Genomic DNA, 19,629 nt, shown 5'->3' with positions numbered 1-19,629 from the left:
TAAATATAGCAGGTATTTCTAAAACATGGTGAAATGCGGGGAAAAACCCATACAATTGGATATCATAATAGAGACTACACTCAACAGAATATATAGCAAGGATAAATATTAGTTCATAGGGGTGGAAGTGTAATACTCTACCTAAAAAATTCCATAAAACCTAATGAGATAAGTCATCGGAGTTGAGAGGACTATCCTGCACAATCTGGACGGAGACAGTACAAATACATGACAGGCATCCTTGATCAGGTGGGAAATCAAAGAGGCAACCATTAATAAAATAAAATGGAAGACTTAACAACTACTATCATATAAAACCGGTCAAATATCATATTGGAACAAAGAACATACCTAGATCAATAAAGGCAGTGTCTAAAATAGCAGGGACGTCCAAGAATTCAGAAAGTTTATAATGAAAAATTCTATTTCATGCAAAGAGAAAAAGGCGCATAATTTAAAATCTGGGGCGAGATTCTGATCTCATTTACACTGGAGTAAATCACTGAAGTCAGTGCAGTTACCCCCAATTTCCAGAGGCGTAATCATATGGCTGCTTAACTATGTGGGAAATGTAACTCTGAATTTTCTGACTTTTTTCCAACCTTAACAATCAATTAGCATTTTCCAGATCTATCATAAGTACAGTACTTACTGAACCGCTCTTATCAGCATTCCTTTTCCACTGTTTCTTGTCTTGTTTCTTTACTGCACTTGAACATAGAGTTGCATGAGTTTGCATACGGGGATTTAAACCCAGAAGGTTCTGTAGAAAGAGAAAAGAATATTTTAAAATTCAGATAAAAAGCTCAAAAAGCTAATAAAATTAAAAAAAAAAAAAAAAAAAACGTGCTCAACTGATCCCACCTCACCAAAGCACAAATGAATGTTTTACAATGTTAAAAAACAGACAATAAAAAACAGGACTCAACAATAGATCAACTTCAAATGAATTTGTTTAGAATCTTTCCTGTTCCAGTTTATATGTTCTAGATTTTGAGTATTTGAGGTACTGCTACATTTAAAAAAAATAAAACAGTATGACATCTAGTGGCAGCTCCAATCTGAATTTGTAATAAATTCTATTGTTGTATGCTTCTTACCTACCGTATATACATACAACATGTAATTCTTTTTCATTATATTGCTCTAGGCAAAACCCTACATTTTGAAAATAAAGACCACACAGTGTTGCTTCATCGTTTCTAATCCCTAGGAACATGCTTGTATGTCCTAATGAGAAGCTATACAATGTAAATTAATTCCTTCTCTCTCAATAGGTTTTCCTGTGGTATAGCACAAATAAATGTTTGGAACATAGAAATAAAAGTCTTCATTGATCACTTCAAGACTGCGCTCAAAATCAGACAAAGACAGACAATTAATTTAGTCCAAGTTCTTCCAGTGACAAGGGTTAATATTAGGGCTCTCAAGCGATTAAAAAAATTAATCGCGATTAATCGTACTGTTAAACAATAATAGAATTCCATTTATTTAAATATTTTTGGATGTTTTCTACATTTTCAAATATATTGGTTTCAGTTACAACACAGAACACTAAGTGTACAGTGCTCACTTTATATTTATTTTTATTACAAATATTTGTGCTATAAAAACAAAAGAAATAGTATTTTTCAATTCACCTCATACAAGTATGTAGTTCAATCTCTTTATCATGAAAGTTGAATTTACAATGTAGAATTATGTACAAAACATAACTGCATGCACAAATAAAACAATGTAAAATATTAAAGCCCACAAGTGCACTCAGTCCTACTTCTTGTTCAGTTAGTCACTCAGACAAACAAGTCTGTTTACATTTGCAGGAAATAATGCTTCCTGCTTCTTGTTTACAATGTCACCTGAAAGTGAGAACAGGTGTTCACATGGCACCATTGTAGCCAGCGTCGTAAGATATTTATGTGCCAGAAGCGTTAAAGATTCATATGTCCCTTCATGCTTCAACCACCATTCCAAAGGACATGCATCCATGCTGATGAGTTCTGCTCAATAATGATCCAAAGCAGTGCCGACTGACACATGTTCACTTTCATCATCTGAGTCAGTTGCCACCAACACAAGGTTGATTTTCTTTTTTGGTGGTTTGGGTTCTGTAGTTTCCACATCAGAGAGTTGCTCTTTTAAGATTTCTGAAAGTGTGCTCCACACTTCATCCCTCTCAGATTTTGGAAGGCACTTCAGATTCTTAAACCTTAGGTTGAGTGCTGTAGCTATCTTTAGAAATCTCACACTGGTTCCTTATTTGCGCTTTGTCAAATTTGCAGTGAAAGTGTTCTTAAAACAAACAACATGCTGGATCATCATCCGAGACTGCTATAACAAAAAATACATAGCCAAATGCGGGTAAACAGAGCAGAAGACATACTATTCTCCCCCAAGGAGTTCAGTCACAAATTTAATTAACGCATTTTTTTTTAACGAGCGTCATCAGCATGGAAGCATGTCCTCTGGAATGGTGGCCAAAGCATGAAGGTGCATACGAATGTTTAGAATATCTGGCACATAAATACCTTGCAATGCTGGCTACAAAAGTGCCATGCAAATTCCTATTCTCACTTTCAGGTGACATTGTAAATAAGAAGCTGGCAGCATTATCTTCCATAAAATGTAAAAAAGCTTGGTTGTCTTACTGATTGGCTGAACAAGAAGTAGGACTGAGTGGACTTGTAGGCTCTACAGTTGTACATTGTTTTGTTTTTGAGTGCAGTTAGGTAGCAAGAATAACTATATTTATAAGTTGCACTTTCACAATACAGAGATTGCATTACGGAATTGTATGAGGTGAATTGAAAAATACTATTTATTTTATCATTTTTACAGTGCCGATCGCGGCTTTTTTTTTTTTCTCCGCTGCTTTCTGTGCCCCGAAGAATGAATGACATGATGGCAGTAGAGCCTGTGATTTTGGGGGGTCTAACTCATGATTTTTGACTGCTTGGGCTGGTAATGTTGCTTCGAAGATGGTCTTTGGTTTCAGTCCAGTTCCAATCCAGAGAGGGACTCACAAGTTAAGAGAGGAGGGAGGTGCTGGATATCAGCAGTGGCCACTAGGGACCAGCATGTGTCCTGAGAATGCTGGGAGTTCAGGTTTGCAGGGCAGGATTACTCTCCTTCTGGTGAATGGGGCAGAGATGTGCTGACCATGAAATCCTAACTTCCATCTGACCATGAGAGGTCTAGCCCCTGCCCTATCTCCTCCCCCCCAATCTGAAGAGATCCCAGAGGGACCCACAAGGTGAAGGTAGCCACGGGATCGCTCAGGCAAGGCAAGCCCTAGGCCCCATTCTGCACCAGCTGCTGCACAGCCCTGACCCTGGGGGTGAGGGAGATTCACTTCCCATTCGGGCCCAGGTTCCCCCTTCCATCTGGAGTTCAGCCAAGCAGTGACTCCACCTTTCTCCACCCCTTCCCTCCCCTCTGGCTGGGATACCAGCGCTCTTATTCTGAAGTGATCTCACTGAAACCGACTCCACAGACAGACCTCCCTCACTTCCCCACCCCCATGACCTCCCTCCTTCATTCCCTTCTCATACTGATTGGGACCCCCCCCCATCCTCACAGACTGCCCCAGCCATCAGAAATTCCCCCTCTCTTTTATTGTCCCCTCCCCTCACTGCAGACAGATCTGGGGCTCCTCCCGCTGTGGAATTCTCCGCCGCTTTCTGCCCCCCGAAGAATGAATGAAGCGGCGGCGGTAGAGCTGCCACCAAAGCACCGCCAATCGTGGCTTTTTTTTTCCTCCGCCGCTTTCTACGCCCCTCAGCTTTGTGCGCCCGAGGCAAGTGCCTCACTCACCTCACCCTTGTTAGGCACTGCCAATCGGTTGTCCAGTGCCACTGACAGCCTGGCCAGCAAGTGGCTGAAGGACTGGCTAGAACACCACAATTGATGTGTTGTGATTGGCACTCTCTCAGTGAGGGCTGATGGACTGATCAATCAAGGTGTTCTTAATATGAAAATCTCATATACTAATAAAATGAATGTTGTATGTTTAATCTAGAATCTGACTACTAATTTACTCAATAAAACGTAAGATTGTTACCTAATTCAAAAGCCTTGCTGCAAACAGATATACACAAGCAATTATAGTAATTTCTTTTTTTTTTTAAATTACAGAGAGGTAAAGTATCTAAGCGACCTGGGAGCCTAAACCCAATTTTCAAATGTGACACCGAAACCTAAATCCCATTGACTTTCAATAAGTCACTCTAAGAGCCTAAATCACTCAGATACTTTTAAAAATGTTACCTCATATCTTTTACAGTTGTGTAACACAGTATTCTTAGCTACGAATATTACAATTATCTCAGCAGGCTCTGAAATGAGTTACACATTTCTAGTAATATACTGTAACACATGTACTCCTTTGGGTATGGATCCATTTGGTTCAAAACTTGAAACAAATGGTGGGGTAAACCAACAAAGGAAGAATACGCATATGTACATGATTTTCATTGCCCGCCAAATACAGGAAAACTCTCAGAAGCAAAATCAGGACCTGTACATCGCCTTCATTGATTTGACAAAGGCCTTTGACTCTGTCAATTGTGAAGCCCTGTGGAAGGTGCTGGCCAGATTTGGCTGCCCTCCAAAATTTATTAAGTTCCAAAGGCTTCTTCATGATCAGATGACTGTCACTGTTCTCTGTAATGGCCTGCAGATGGACCCCTTTTGAGGTTAAGCAAGGATGCGTTATTGCCCCAACCCTCTTCTCCATCTATTTAGCAGTCATTTTGGTCCTCGTTAAAGACCAATGGAGTTGACATCCAATTCAGAAAGGGTGGGAAGCTTTTTAATCTTCGACGTCTCTGCTCGAAGTCCTTAGGGCGTCCATTACTGATCTTCAGTATGCTGATGACTGTGCCATCCTCGCGCACACTGAGAATGACCTTCAGTCCACACTGGATTTTTTTGCACAAACTTAATGAAGTCTAGGACTCTCACTCAGTATTGAGAAGACTAAAGTGCTCCATCAGCCTGCTTCAGGCATTCCACATGACCCACAACAAATCACCATCGAGGGACAGACTATGGAGACAATCGAGCACTTCGGCTACCTCAGTAGCCAACTCTCTCAAAACGCAAAAATTGACAGTGAGATCCAGCACCGGATCCAGTGCACAAGTGCTTCCTTTGGAAAATTGCTTTCCCAGATGTTTTCACAGACTATGACCTACAGCAGGACACCAAATCCAGGTCTATGAAACAAATGTTATTCCTACACTCCTTTATGGATGCAAAATCTGGGTGACCTATCAACAGCACTTCAAGAGTCTGGAGACGTTCCACCAACGATGCCTCCAGAAGATCCTTTGCATCAAGTGGGAAGATCGCTGCACTAACACCAGCATCCTCACTGAAGCCAATGTCACCAGCACTGAAGCAATGATCATCATGCACCAACTCTCCTGGGCTGGACATTGTGTGCAGATGCCAGACTCTTGCCTTCCAAAACAAGTCTTTACTCTCAGCTCACCCATGGTCAGAGATCCCGTGGTGGTCAAAGGAAACGCTACAAAGACACACTGAAAACGTATCTCAAGAAAACCGATGTGGACATTACAAGCTGGAAAGAACAAGCTACCAACCAACCTCAATGGCGCCGCATCCTCCATCAGGCAGTGATCCACTTCGAGGAGAAGCTGTGCCTTGCCCTCGAAGCCGAAAAGAGAGAGAGAAGGAAGGAAAAAGAAAGAACTTTCTCCCAGCAGGCAGCTGACCTGCCAGGAAATGTCTGTACCTACTGTGGGTGGATTTGCGGTTCCAGGATTGGACTCCTGAGTCATCTCAGAACCCATATGTAAATCTGTGGTAGAGATTATCCTCGAATTGAGGGGCTGCCGATGATGGTGGCGGATTAATGAGCAGAACAGCTCCATGGTACCATTTCTGACTTCCTTTAAAATTCACTTATGGGGGGGATGGCAGGAGGAGAGGCGACCACTAACAATAATCCATGTCAGTGACTTGCTTGTTAGTGTCTTGCTTGTGCAAGATCAGTGCTTTACAAAGGCTAAATTATTATACTATGTGAAGGATATTGGTTGGGTTCCCTGAGATCTTTTCAACTTGGTTCCCCAAGAACTCAGTTCAGCTCCAGTCTTATCACTTTGATTTTTTTAATCTGGCATACAGCAAAGATATGCTGAGTTGAGGAGACTCAAGAGTATGGGGGGTGGGTATAGGGCATATCACACATTTAAAGTTACAAAGCAAACCTAAAAAAAAAAGTTCAACTTTGTTAAAAGTATTGAGACACCAGAAGGGTTAACTAACAAAGTTAAGACTGAAAGGAGACATTGCCTGAAAGAGTGCCTGTCTTAGCTTTGCAATTTTGAATGAAAGATTTGGATGGATTTTTAGTAGAATTTTAAAAAAAAAACATTTTACATATACTGTACTTTTTACATTTTAAAAAAATGTTTGTTTTTAATTTTGACGGGTTTGGCTATGTTGTAAACAGTTTATGCAAGACACCAAATAAATATTTTAAACTTGCTTGGCTTAGCCTTGCCAGCTGAGCCTTTGATGTTTTTAATATGGTTTTATATTTCTGAAATTTTCCTTTTGTAAATTGCAAGTTTGAGCAGATGACACATCTGAGATACTTACATTTTTAAATTGCAATTTTTTATTTTTTATTTACATTTTAAGTAAGTTTTGGTTTTGTGTGTGTTTCTTTTTTATACAGGCAAGATAACATTTTTTGCCTGGGCTCTAATAATTGCTGTATTTTCACAATGTTTTGTTCTACTGCTGATTTTATTTTATTTTTGTATTTTAGTTATTTGAGATTTTAGTAAACTTACTGTTACACATAACTTTTTTGACAGGCAGTTTTAACTGCTGTGTTATTTATTTATTTTTAAACTTAGCACTATAATTTATTTGTTAATGTTTGTGTACACACGTGCGCCTAGGTTATATCCCTACTAGTACACATGGAAGCAGTTAAGCCATGTAGAAATCTCTAATTTTTAAAGAGATTTTAACTAAACTGTTCATAGTTAAACAATGTAAATTAGATTGCTCCAAATATGAAAACAGCCAACACAATTGATTATAGACACATTATTTGGGAAGGGCCCATTTTTCTGAATGGCTGTGAATGCTTTCAGAGGAAAAAGATAGTGGTGGTATTTGTCACCATTTGACCTCCCCCTTGCATAATTTGTTTGATTACTAAGGATCTCATGGGCATGGCTACACTGAATTTTACTACCATAACTAGGTTTTATTCTTCAACTCAGCATTTTTTTAAACCTTTCACTGTTCTTTTTAACACTTTATTACTTTTACTACCGCTATTTAGTCCTCCAAGCTCTATCGTGTTAATTTATATAAGCTTCTTTTAATTGTACATTAATTTTTAAAAATTACTTTAATTTTTTAATGTTTAATAAAAGACTTTTCAAGACCTTGCTAGCTACTAAATTTTCGGACTGTAACTCAGATTTGTTAGAGCATCACATTTTTAACTGACTTTTTCTTTGTAGCTTTAAGCTTATCTTTTATGTCTTTTGCATTTTTTAACTTAGTACCTAAATCAATATACGTGATTCATAATGAGTATATTTCCATCTAGAAAGCAATGCATGATAAAATTAAAGTGTGTTTTAATAGTGTAGGTCTGGCTTGACATGAATAATTGGACATAGGTGAGACCTCATTTCTTGGGTGACAGGATTAGGGAGGTAACTGGATCAGCAGGCTGGAAATAGAATGTCCATACTAGCTAAGCTGTACATACTAAATTCAGTTCTTAAAGGACGGCTACTTTTTACTTTGGCTATATGGAAATAGGCAACGGACATTATGTTTTCCCTGACCTTTTAGATATTTAGGTATTTTATTTAGGTTTTTTTTTTTTGTTTTTTACAACGTTGATTTGCTTTTTATGCTTTTTGCATTCATTTCCTAACATGGTACATGGTAAAGTTTTAGCCACCAGAAATAATCCTTGTAAGACTGCTGATTTGATTTGCTTTCTTTACTGTAGAATAAACAAACAAACAAACAAAAAACTTGATATTTTTTCCATGACAACTGATTGGCTCTATTTTTTGAAAGTTTCAGTGGTATTCAACTGATTTTTGCTGTACTCTGCCAATTTTTAAGAGGAGACCTCCAACATGCTCAGTCAAAAATTTTTTTTAAAATAAATTCTTTAAAAATTTTAAATACATTCTTGGAGTTCCTTTTTCACCCAGTCCCAATCTCCCTCTAGCAGTTCTCTGGGGAGTCTGTACGGTCCGCCCTTAGATTTAAACCACTTCTTCAGCATGGTACTAATTTTCTCATATTTAAATCCTTTTAAACCTTCCCAATGCCATTTCCCTTAACGCTAGGTTGCGACCCTTATACTAAGGGATGTATATGTTTCCTGCCCCAGACAAGCAGATCAAAGTCATGGCACCACTACGTTGGGGTTCCCCCAAGACCTCTTCCATATGGTTCCCCAAGAACTCAGTTCAACTCCAGTCTCATCACTCAGGTTCCTTTATTTGGCATACAGCAAAACTACACTGAATTGAAAAGACTCAAACATAGGGGGTGGGTATAGGGCACACCACATAGCCAAAGTTGCATAGCAAACCTCTTCCTTTATATACATTAACATATTACATTGCATTTACTATACATTGCATTACATGTTTTAGAACTGGCTTGGTTAGTTTGTAGGAACCAATTCTTGTACAGCATGCTCTGTCCACGTACTGTCCATTTATGACTTACTCTTTACCTCCGCTTTATGTTCTGACTTATCTTGTCCATTGTAAATCATTCCCCTTTATCTTAGCTCATATGGATATTCTATTCCCAGTCTGCTGATCCAGTCAAGCATGTCAAGCCAGGCCTACACTATTAAAACACACTTTCATTTTATCATGCATTGCTTTCTAGATGGGAATATACTCATTATGAATCACGTATATTGATTTAGGTTGCAAAGTTCTAAAATGTTATAAACTGCTCATGTACAAGAGAATGAGTGACTGATTTTTTAAATATTTTTGACAACTGTGATAAATGGTTATGCTGATCTATGTAGGGACAGTAACATTACTTCTGAGAATAAATAAGCTGTAAGCTATTCATTAAATGTTTATTGCTACACACATTCTACTTTAAAACTGTAATTAAAAGTATACACAGTGTAAAGTATTGAACTAATCTTCTATACGATTTATTGAAAATGTGAGTATAATGAAATAATAAGATACATTATGGTGAACAAAATGTCAGTAATTTGATATAATAACCCAAAATTTAAAATTATTTAAATGTAGTCATTCTAGACAGGAATTCCTGGCTCCCAGTCTCCTATTCAACCATACTCAGAGATGCAGGATTTTCAAGTAAATTGAACAGAAGACTTGATAAACCAGGAATTGCAGGTATCAGAGGGGTAGCCGTGTTAGTCTGGATCTGTAAAAAGCAACAGAGAGTCCTGTGGCACCTTTAAGACTAACAGATGTATTGGAGCATAAGCTTTCATGGGTGAATGCCCACTTCGTCGGATGCATTCACCCATGAAAGCTTATGCTCCAATACATCTGTTAGTCTTAAAGGTGCCACAGGACTCTCAGGAATTGCAGAGCTCCAATACAGGCTTTTGATCTTAGGTAAGTCACTTAGTCATTCTGTATCTCAATTTCCCCCATCTGTGAAATGGGTATTACATGAAACTGCAACTAACTCCAGTCTCATCAACCAGTCGCCATCCAACAAGGTCACAGGGTGCTGTGGCAATTAATTGTCTACTTAAATGTCTATTCAGCACTGTAAAATGTAAAGCTGCTGAAGTAATAAGGGTTATCATATATGTTCTAATAGCAATAGGATGACCAGTGTGAGTATTTGATGGGACTGAGAGGAGAGACACACTCTTGAGTTCCTTCTCTGCTGGCAGTGTTTGAATGTCCTGGGTGTCTTTTCACCTCTATCTGGACAGCAGTGGGAGACCTCAAGCCATAAGATGGGGGGAAATGGAGGCTCGACCCTGCCTCAATTTCATGGACAAACGCAGGTGCCCCTTTATTGAAATATCAATTCCTCAACCAAAGGAGAGGACATCGCAGCAGATTCTGGCATGGCCAAGTCCTTTGTGTATGGCTAGACTGAGGCTAAGGGTAGCCTACCCCCTTTGTATTGGGCTTTGAAGAATGCCATATACCACACTGGGCCAGTTACTGCTGTGATTTTTGTTGGTTTCAGATTGTGTTTATATTAAGTTGCAGAGACTTTTCCACCATGTCACTGTGTATCTGTAGCACAGTAACTGTTGCATCTAACATCATTGATACACCAATGTTCTTCTATGATCTCTTCTAAAACCCATATGCTTTTCTTTCTCTGTGGACCAAATGTCAACCATAGTGTAAACAGGCACAATCCCATCAACTCTACTCAGCTTCCAGTTTTAGTTTTTATGATCTCTAGACTTAGAATTAGGCCTGTTTGTTGATCAGTATCTGTTCTGGTTCAGTGTGTCCCATCTTTCTGCCATGGCTGATACAATTCTCTCCTAAAAACCTATCTTTCCTTTTGACTATAAGCTTTTGACTGATTCTCTTTATATTTTAAGATGTTTTGATATGCAGCATCTTCTATACATGGCACCACAAATAGTACTGTACTACAGAATATCATTAGCAAGGAAATCTTAGAAAACCCATCCTGACAGTCAAGCTTGGTCTATGAAAACTAGCAGCAAGTATCCCCAATTAAAATTTGAAAAAAATCAAACAAAACCTAGAGGGGTTTGCTCATTACAGAATGAAAGCCCTTTTAGAATGACAGCAATGTCCAGACATTGTAATCAGCAGGAAAAAGTTAATCCTTTGGTTCCTCTGCCTAGTTCTCTGTGTTACACACACAGATACAAAAAAACCACAACTCCCACTGAAATCAGTGAGAGTTACACTGGTCTAACAGTAGAAATTGTGCCTTAATATTCAGTAACTCCTCTTACTATAAGTAGATTAAAGACTAAAGATAGATTGAGTACTCAGAGTGTAAAAAATTGCTGTCAAAGACAGTAATGTTTCTATCACGTGGTGCAATACTGAAGCAGTATAAGTGGAGCACATAAAACAATTTATTCACATTATGGATTCTTCTTAGTATCCTCTCTAGTTCAGACCCTATAGACAACTAGAATGTCACTGGACAAATTCATCATAGGCCTAAGAAGGTACAATTCCACTGAAGTCACTGGAGACGCAACGATTTATATAAGCAGTAAACTCGGTTCCATGGGTTATTTTGTTTATTTATAAATATAAAAACATACTTAACTAGATTAGTCCCTACAAATATGGTACACTGCATCTTACTCTTATTGCCTGACCGAACATCCTTAGCTAAACTGCTTTAAATGTATCAAATAAGATTTGCTAGTAGGGTAGGGAATGCATGTGAAGAGCAATTTAACCCAGCCCATTCCATTAATCTACCCAATTTCCTTAAAAAAAGAGTTATAATATCTCTCACAACAAGAAACATAAATGTATTACCAGGTATATATCTTTACCAATTAGCATAATTGGAATAATTTTACTGTTTCCCTAAAACTAGTGAGCATTCTGAACAGTTAATTTCAGTACTGTATGAGTATTGATACACTCTGAGAAACGAGTACCTGAGGTTCCCCCCCCAAAATGACATTTTTCTACTTCATTTGAACTTGAAGTTAATTTCGTAATCAAGTACTAGTCACCCAAAGGAAAAAAATAAGAACTCAGATTAGGAATATTTGTTTTGGGGAGATCAGAAGACACACAATACTGGGTACGAATTACCCAAATTTCCCAAAAACCCTGCAGGAAAAGAGCTCTTCAACAGCTTAGCCCTTCCACCATCCTTCCATCCCCCCACAGAGGAAAAAAGAAGTTACAATGCCTGTAGGAGAGAGAGGAAAGAGAGACCTTCTTCATTAGTCAACGTCAAATTTAAAAAATTGCAAGATTTAAAATAGCATTTTACCATACACATCCGCTAAACCACTCAACTGATTTACAGATCTAGAATAAAGCATACATAGAAACCATGAGCCACATACAACCCTCAGTCCCCATGCATGATTCTCATGGATATAAAAATGAAAGTTTCAATATGAGTTGAATGAGGAAACTATCTGATCCCATGAGAAGTCATAATCCAGGAAGAAAAGTTAGGATTTCAAAAATACAACCTGTGAAACCATGCAAATATCAGTATGCTCTGCTCTGCCAGTGACTGTTTCATAATTCAAGGAATGTGGGTAAGTCCATGTAGTGGCTTTGCACATTTCTATACTAAGAAACAGATTTTCTGCCCAGGAAAAAAATATTCCTCTAATGGAATATCTGATGGATTACTTTTTGGAGGATCACTCCTTACTTCGAATATATATTTAGCTAATGAAGGCCAAACATATGAAGAGATGACATCTTTTCAATTTTTTGTTTTTATCTGCAGCTACCTAAATTTGGACTGTGGTGTTTTAAAACCCAAAAAAAGAACAAGGAACCCCATTGTTGATAGGGTATCTTGTGGTAAGTACATTATAGCAGTGCTCCAGTGTGTGTACTGCCTGCCTGTTGGTATTAAAAAGGCATTGAGGTATTATATTTTTTCCCTGAAAGCCCTAATGCTTTGGAATTTGCCCATCTGACAGGCCACCTCTCCCACGTATGAGGATGCTCCGGTTGTGATCACTCGATTGAAACCAAATCTTGGCCACTTGTGGCCATTAAAAAGCCTATGATATTTTTCACAAGAGTAGGTAGTGTTAGCCCTACGATATTCGGGCACAATTCCAGGTATGTAATTGCTTTCTGCTTACCTACAGTTTCATTCATATATGGTAATCTTCACTTCCTATGCATTCCTTAAGAGCTGGCACTTTTTATCCGAGAAGTGATGGGTGAGGCCACTCCTTCACCCAGCAAATAATGATTTAGAATACTTGAGCGAAGGACACTATACACATTTCAGTCATTAACTCCTCTATAGTTTATCACAGTATACAGCCAATCCCTTGACATGCTAAAAGGTTTATTCCTATGAATAGTACCAGATGTTTAGAAAGTAACTGGATTTCTTCTGCATGGCAATACTGCTGTTTTATAACAATACAGAGGTTTTTATTCTGAAGGATCCCCAAATACTCTGCAAATACATCTTAATGTCAGACTTCTGAAATCAAGCCCTCAAAACTCAGAAAATTCCAGAAATTATGAATGTCCCAACAACATTAACTAAAGATGTTGTGTAACATAAGATGTAGATTAAAAGTTAATACATTGGTGTGTTTCTCTGCGTGTGCGTGTATATATATATATATATATATTCACAAAGAAAATAAGGTTACATGATACTATAGTACCAGCATATATGCATATGGTAGCAAGACCTGGATCACTTACAGCAGGCATGAGAAAAAGCTAAACACCTTCCACACCCACTGTCTTTGCCATGTTCTAAATATCAAGTGGGAAAGCAAAGTTCCTGATACCAAAGTACTTGCAAAATTGCCAAGCCTAATCACTATTTTCAAACAGACGTCTCTGTTGGCTTGTCATCTGCATTGAATGGACAATGGCACATTCCAAAGGATCTCCTGTATGGAGAACTTGAGGATGGCCACTGGGCCAATCTAGGCTCAGATTCAAGGAGTTTGCAGGAGGGACTTGAAAACTTTCAACAATTGACATTGGAAGCTCAGAAGATGCAGCTAGCAAGGCTATAATGGAGGGCTGCACTACGCCGCACCAGTGAGTGAAAGAGAGTCTATGGCCTGGTCTACACTACGAGTTTAGGTCGACTTTAGCAGCGTTAAATCGAATTAAGCCTGGACACGTTCACACGACGAAGCCCTTTCTTTCGACTTAAAGGGCCCTTTAAACCAGTTTCTTTACTCCACCTCCGACGAGGGGATTAGCGATAAAATCGGCCTTAGCGGGTCGGAATTGGGGTAGTGTGGACGGAATTCAACGTTATTGGCCTCCAGGAGCTATCCCACAGTGCTTCATTGTGACCGCTCTGGACAGCACTCTCAACTCAGATGCACTGACCAGGTAGACAGGAAAAACCCCGCAAACGTTTGAATTTCATTTCCTGTTTGCCCAGCGTGGAGAGCACAGGTGACCATGCAGAGCTTATCAGCACAGGTAACCATGATGGAGTCCCAGGATCGCAAAAGAGCTCCAGCATGGACCGAACGGGAGGTACGGGATCTGCTCGCCATATGGGGAGATGAATCAGTGCTAGCTGAACTCCGTAGCAGTAAACGAAATGGCAAAATATTAAAAAAGGTCTCCAAGGCCATGAAGGACAGAGGCCATAACAGGGACGCACAGCAGTGCCGCGTAAAAATTAAGGAGCTAAGGCAAGCTTACCACAAAGCCAGAGAGGCAAACGGAAGGTCTGGGGCAGAGCCGCAAACATGCCGCTTCTACGCGGAGGTGCAGCCACCACTACCCCAACCGTGTGCTATGACTCTGTCAATGGAGAAACACGCAACAGGGAAGCGGGTTCAGGGTACAAGGAAGACGAGGATGAAGATAATGTAGATAGCTCACAGCAGCAAGGAAGTGGAGAAATGGTTTCCCCAACAGCCAGGATATGTTTATCACCCTGGACCTGGAACCAGTAACCCCCGAACTCACCCAAGGCGTGCTCCCAGACCCTGAGGGCACACAGGGGACCTCTGGTGAGTGTACCTTTGTAAATATTACACATGGTTTAAAAGCAAGCATGTTTAATGATTAATGATTAATTTGCCCTGGCAATCGCGGCCAGTACAGCTACTGGAAAAGTCTGTTAACGTGTATGGGGATGGAGCGGAAATCCTCCAGGGACATCTCCAGAAAGCTCTCCTTCATGTACTCCCAAAGCCTTTGCAAAAGGTTTCTGGGGAGGGCTGCCTTATCCCGTCCGCCATGGTAGGACACTTTACCAGCCAGGCCAGTAGCACGTAGTCTGGAATCACTGCATAACAAAGCATGGCAGCGTATGGTCCCAGTGTTTGCTGGCATGCAGACAACATCCATTCCTTATCGCTCTTTGTTATCCTCAGGAGAGTGATATCATTCACGGTCACCTGGTTGAAATGGGGCGATTTTATTAAGGGGACATTCAGAGGTGCGCCTTCCTGCTCGGCTGAACAGAAATGTTCCCCGCTGTTAGCCACGCGGTGGGGGGGAGGGGTGAAGTGATCATCCCAGAGAATTGGGTGTGGGGGGGGGAGGGGGATTAGTTGGGTTTGTGCTGCATGTTAACCCGGAAACCGCAGCCCCTCCTTTTACATTGCAAACCCATTTTAAATGGCCAACCCAACGGGTGCTTGGTATGGGAAATGAGGGCGCTACTGTTTGAAACCATTCCCACATGTTAAGAAGGTTAAAAAAGCCAAAAGACTGTGGCTTACCATGGCTGCCTGCAAGCCGAAATCTGTTGCCTGGCACTGTGTGAGTGATCTCTCACACCAAACCGGCAGGCCCTCAATATAAGAGGAAAAATGCGACCTTGTAACGAAAGCACATGTGCAGTGTAATGTGAACAGCAAAATTTAACATGAAAGAGTGTACCCATTGTTCTCTAAAATGTGTCTTTTTTAACCACCTCTCCCTTCTCCTCCACCAGCTGCAAATGTTTCTCTTTCACAGAGGCTAGTGAAGATTAGAAGGAGAAAACGGCGGACTCGGGATGATATGTTCACGGAGCTCCAGATGTCCTCCCACGCTGACAAAGCACAGCAGAATGCGTGGAGGCAGTCAATGTCAGACTACAGAAAAGCACAATATGAACGAGAGGAGAGGTGGCGGGCTGAATCGCGGGCTGAACAGAGCAAGTGGCGGGCTGAAGATGATAGGTGGCGTCAGCTTGCAGACAGAAAGCAAGAGTCGATGCTCCGGCTGCTGGAGCATCAAACTGATATGCTCTAGCGTATGGTTGAGCTGCAGGAAAGGCAGCAGGAGCAGAGGTCGCCGCTACAGCCCCTCTGTAACCAACAGCCCTCCTCCCCAAGTTCCATAGCCTCCTCACCCAGACGCCCAAGAACATGGTAGGGGGGCCTCCGGCCACCCAGTCACTCCACCCCAGATGATTGCCCGAGCATCAGAAGGCTGGCCTTCAATAAGAGTTAAAGATTTAAACTGCAGTGTGTCCTTTTCCTTCCCTCCTTCCTCACCCATCCCGGGCTACCTTGGCAATTATCCCCCTAGTATTGTGTGATGAATTAATAAAGAATGCATGAATGTGAAATAACAATGACTTTATTGCCTCTGCAAGCTGTCCTCGAAGGGGGGAGGGGAGGGTGGGGTGGTTGGTTTACAGGGAAGTAGAGTGAACCGGGTGCGGGGGGCAGAGGGTTCATCAAGGAGAAACAAACAGAAGTTTTACACCGTAGCCTAGCCAGTCACAAAACTCGTTTTCAAAGCTTCTCTGATGCGCACCGTGCCCTGCTGTGCTCTTCTAACCGCCCTGGTGTCTGGCTGCGCGTAATCAGCGGCCAGGCGATTTGCCTCAACCTCCCACCCCACCATAAATGTCTCCCCCTTACTCTCACAGATATTGTGGAGCGCACAGCAAGCAGCAATAACAATGGGGATATTCTTTTCGCTGAGGTCTGAGCGAGTCAGTAAGCTGCGCCAGCGCGCTTTTAAACGTCCAAATGCACATTCCACCACCATTTGGCACTTGCTCAGCCTGTAGTTGAACAGGTCCTGACTACTGTCCAGGCTGCCTGTGTACGGCTTCATGAGCCTGGCATTAAGGGGTAGGCTGAGTCCCCAAGGATCACGATAGGCATTTCAACATCCCCAACGGTTATTTTCTGGTCCGGGAAGAAAGTCCCTTCCTCCAGCTTTCGAAACAGACCAGAGTGCCTGAAGACGCGAGCATCATGTACCTTTCCCAGCCATCCCACATTGATGTTGGTGAAACGTCCCTTGTGATCCACCAGGGCTTGCAGCAGCATTGAAAAGTACCCCTTGCAGTTTATGTACTCGGTGGCTTGGTGCTCCGGTGACAAGATACAGATATGGGTTCCGTCTATCACCCCACCACAGTTTGGGAATCCCATTGCAGCAAAGCCATCCACTATGACCTGCACGTTTCCCAGAGTCACTACCCTTGATATCACCAGGTCTTTGATTGCCCTGGCAACTTGGATCACAGCAGCCCCCACAGTAGATTTGCCCACTCCAAATTGATTCCCGACTGACCGGTAGCTGTCTGGCGTTGCAAGCTTCCACAGTGCTATTGCCACTCGCTTCTCAACTGTGAGGGCTGCTCTCATCCTGGTATTCTGGCGCTTCAGGGCAGGGGAAAGCAAGTCACAAAGTTCCATGAAAGTGCCCTTACGCATGCGAAAGTTTCGCAGCCACTGGGAATCATCCCACACCTGCAACACGATGCAGTCCCACCAGTCTGTGCTTGTTTCCCGGGCCCAGAATCGGCGTTCCACGGCATCAACCTGCCCCAGTAACACCATGATTTGCACATTGCTGGGGCCTGTACCTTGTGAGAGGTCTATGTCCATGTCAATTTCCTCATCACTCTCGTCGCCGCGCTGCAATCGCCTCCTCGGCTGGTCCTGGTTTTGCTTTGGCATGTCCTGGCTCTGCATATACTCCAGGACAATACGCATGGTGTTCATAGTGCTCATAATTGCCGCGGTGATCTGAGCGGGCTCCATGATCCCAGTGCTATGGCGTCTGGTCTGAAAAAAGGTGCGAAACTAGTATCTGACGGACGGAGGGAGGGAGGGAGGGGCGAGTGACGACATGGCATACAGGTACAGGGAATTAAAATCAACAAAGATGGCTGTGCATCAGGGAGAAACACAAACAACTGTCACACAGAATGCCCCCCCCCCAAGATTGAACTCAAAACCCTGGGTTTAGCAGGTTGTTGATTTCACGGAGGGAGAGGGAAGCAAATGAATACAGAACAAATCTATTTTTTACATCTTAAGCTGGCAGACGACGGTGCAGCATGACTGATAGCCCTCGGCATCTTCTGGGTGCTTGGCAGAAAATACTGGGCGCTTGGCAGAAAATAGCATACTACGACTGATAGCCATCATCGTCAAGACAGTTTGATAGGACTGAGCATGTCTGCCCAGGTGCCCATGATTGACAGCCACTGCAGTACGATGACGACGGATACCAGTCGTAATATATCATCTTCTATCAAAAGGCAAGGGGCTGCTGCTGTGTGCAATGCAGCCCCACGTCTGCCAGCCCCACGTCTGCCAGCACCCAGATCGCCGATGAAGGCTACCAGTCATACTGCACCATCTACTGCCAAAAGGCAATTAGCTGCTGCTGTGTAGCAATGCAGTACCATGTCTGCCGGCAACCAGAGGACATATGGTGACGGTGAGCTGAGCGGGCTCCATGCTTGGCGTGGTATGTTGTCTGCACAGGTAACTCAGGTAAAAAGGCGCGAATCGATTGTCTGCCGTTGCTCTGACGGAGGGGGAGGTGCCTGACGACATGTACCAAGAACCCCCCGCGACACTGTTTTGCATCATTCAGGCACTGGGATCTCAACCCAGAATTCCAATGGGCGGCAGAGACTGCGGGAACTGTGGGATAGCTACCCACTGTGCAACGCTCCGGAAGTCGACGCTAGCCTCGGTACTGTGGACGCGGTCCGCCGACTTAATGCACTTAGAGCATTTTATGTGGGGACACACACAGTCGGCTGTATACAAGCGATTTCTATAAAACCGGCTTCTATAAATTCGACCTAATTTCGTAGTGTAGACATACCCTAAGTGAGGTGGTTGAGAGAGAACAAAGCGCAGCAGGCCTGAAGCACTAATAGTGCGTCAGCTTCATCTTCTGGCCCTGTGCTTACACCTGCGTTATCTGTGATAAGGACCGTTGCTCAAGAATTGGACTTTTCAGCAACTTGCAATGCTGTTGCATAACACATAGTAACTGAACTGCTTTGCCACTTACAGCATATTTAAGATGGATGGTTACTATTCAAGCATATGTGCAACATGGCCTGATTAGTGTTGTTAGCCTAACCTTAAACTTTTGGAATCTCTTAACTGAGTGCTTGATTTCTCAAACTTAACATTGCATTAATGCTGGGTTTTTTGCATTTAAATTCTCTCAGATTTATAAATGCAAAGTGAAGAGAAGAGAGTTGAAAAACAACAAAATATTATATTTGTCTTGCAGCTATTACACAGACTACTGGCAAAGACAATGGAGTGTGTACTGATAAATTCCTTGCAACAGAGGTATTTAGCAGGACATCACCTAAAAAGGTAGCTGATCCTAGCAAAGGCTTCTTTGACCTGAGCCTATGCAAAATAAGGCCTGTATCAAGCAAACACTTTCACATGCTTTATTTTGACTATGCAAGTTCTCCCTTTGAATTCAATGGGACTATTCACATGTTAACATTAAGCACATGCATGTTTGCAGGACAGGAGTCTAAACCGCTTAAACAAATTCAATCCCATTCGACCTCAGAGCGGAGTTCCAAAGTCTGACCCTCCTCTGAGGACACCATGCCCTGCCACCAGACCACATTTTGAATAACTGCTTTTACGTGGTATATGTCAGCTTTCACTGTACATTCAAAATCACAGGGAAATTC

General features: G+C 41.9%; 1 protein-coding gene across 1 annotated transcript in view; it reads right to left on the bottom strand.

The window, feature by feature from the left end:
* LOC113407210 (dihydropyrimidine dehydrogenase [NADP(+)]) overlaps positions 1 to 19,629 on the bottom strand; it is a 602,627-nt gene that overhangs the window by 556,023 nt on the left and 26,975 nt on the right. The window contains exon 2 of the mRNA XM_026655393.2: positions 653 to 763. Coding sequence (XP_026511178.1) covers positions 653 to 763 — 111 coding nt within the window. The remainder of the gene's footprint in view (positions 1 to 652; positions 764 to 19,629) is intronic.

Source organism: Terrapene carolina, unplaced genomic scaffold, assembly GCF_002925995.2.
Source record: "Terrapene carolina triunguis isolate 2854851 unplaced genomic scaffold, T_m_triunguis-2.0 Scaffold210, whole genome shotgun sequence".
In the NCBI taxonomy this organism is placed as follows: Eukaryota; Metazoa; Chordata; order Testudines; family Emydidae; genus Terrapene; species Terrapene triunguis.
The sequence above is the reverse complement of the archived record's forward strand: the minus strand, read 5'-3'. Positions and strand labels throughout refer to the sequence as shown.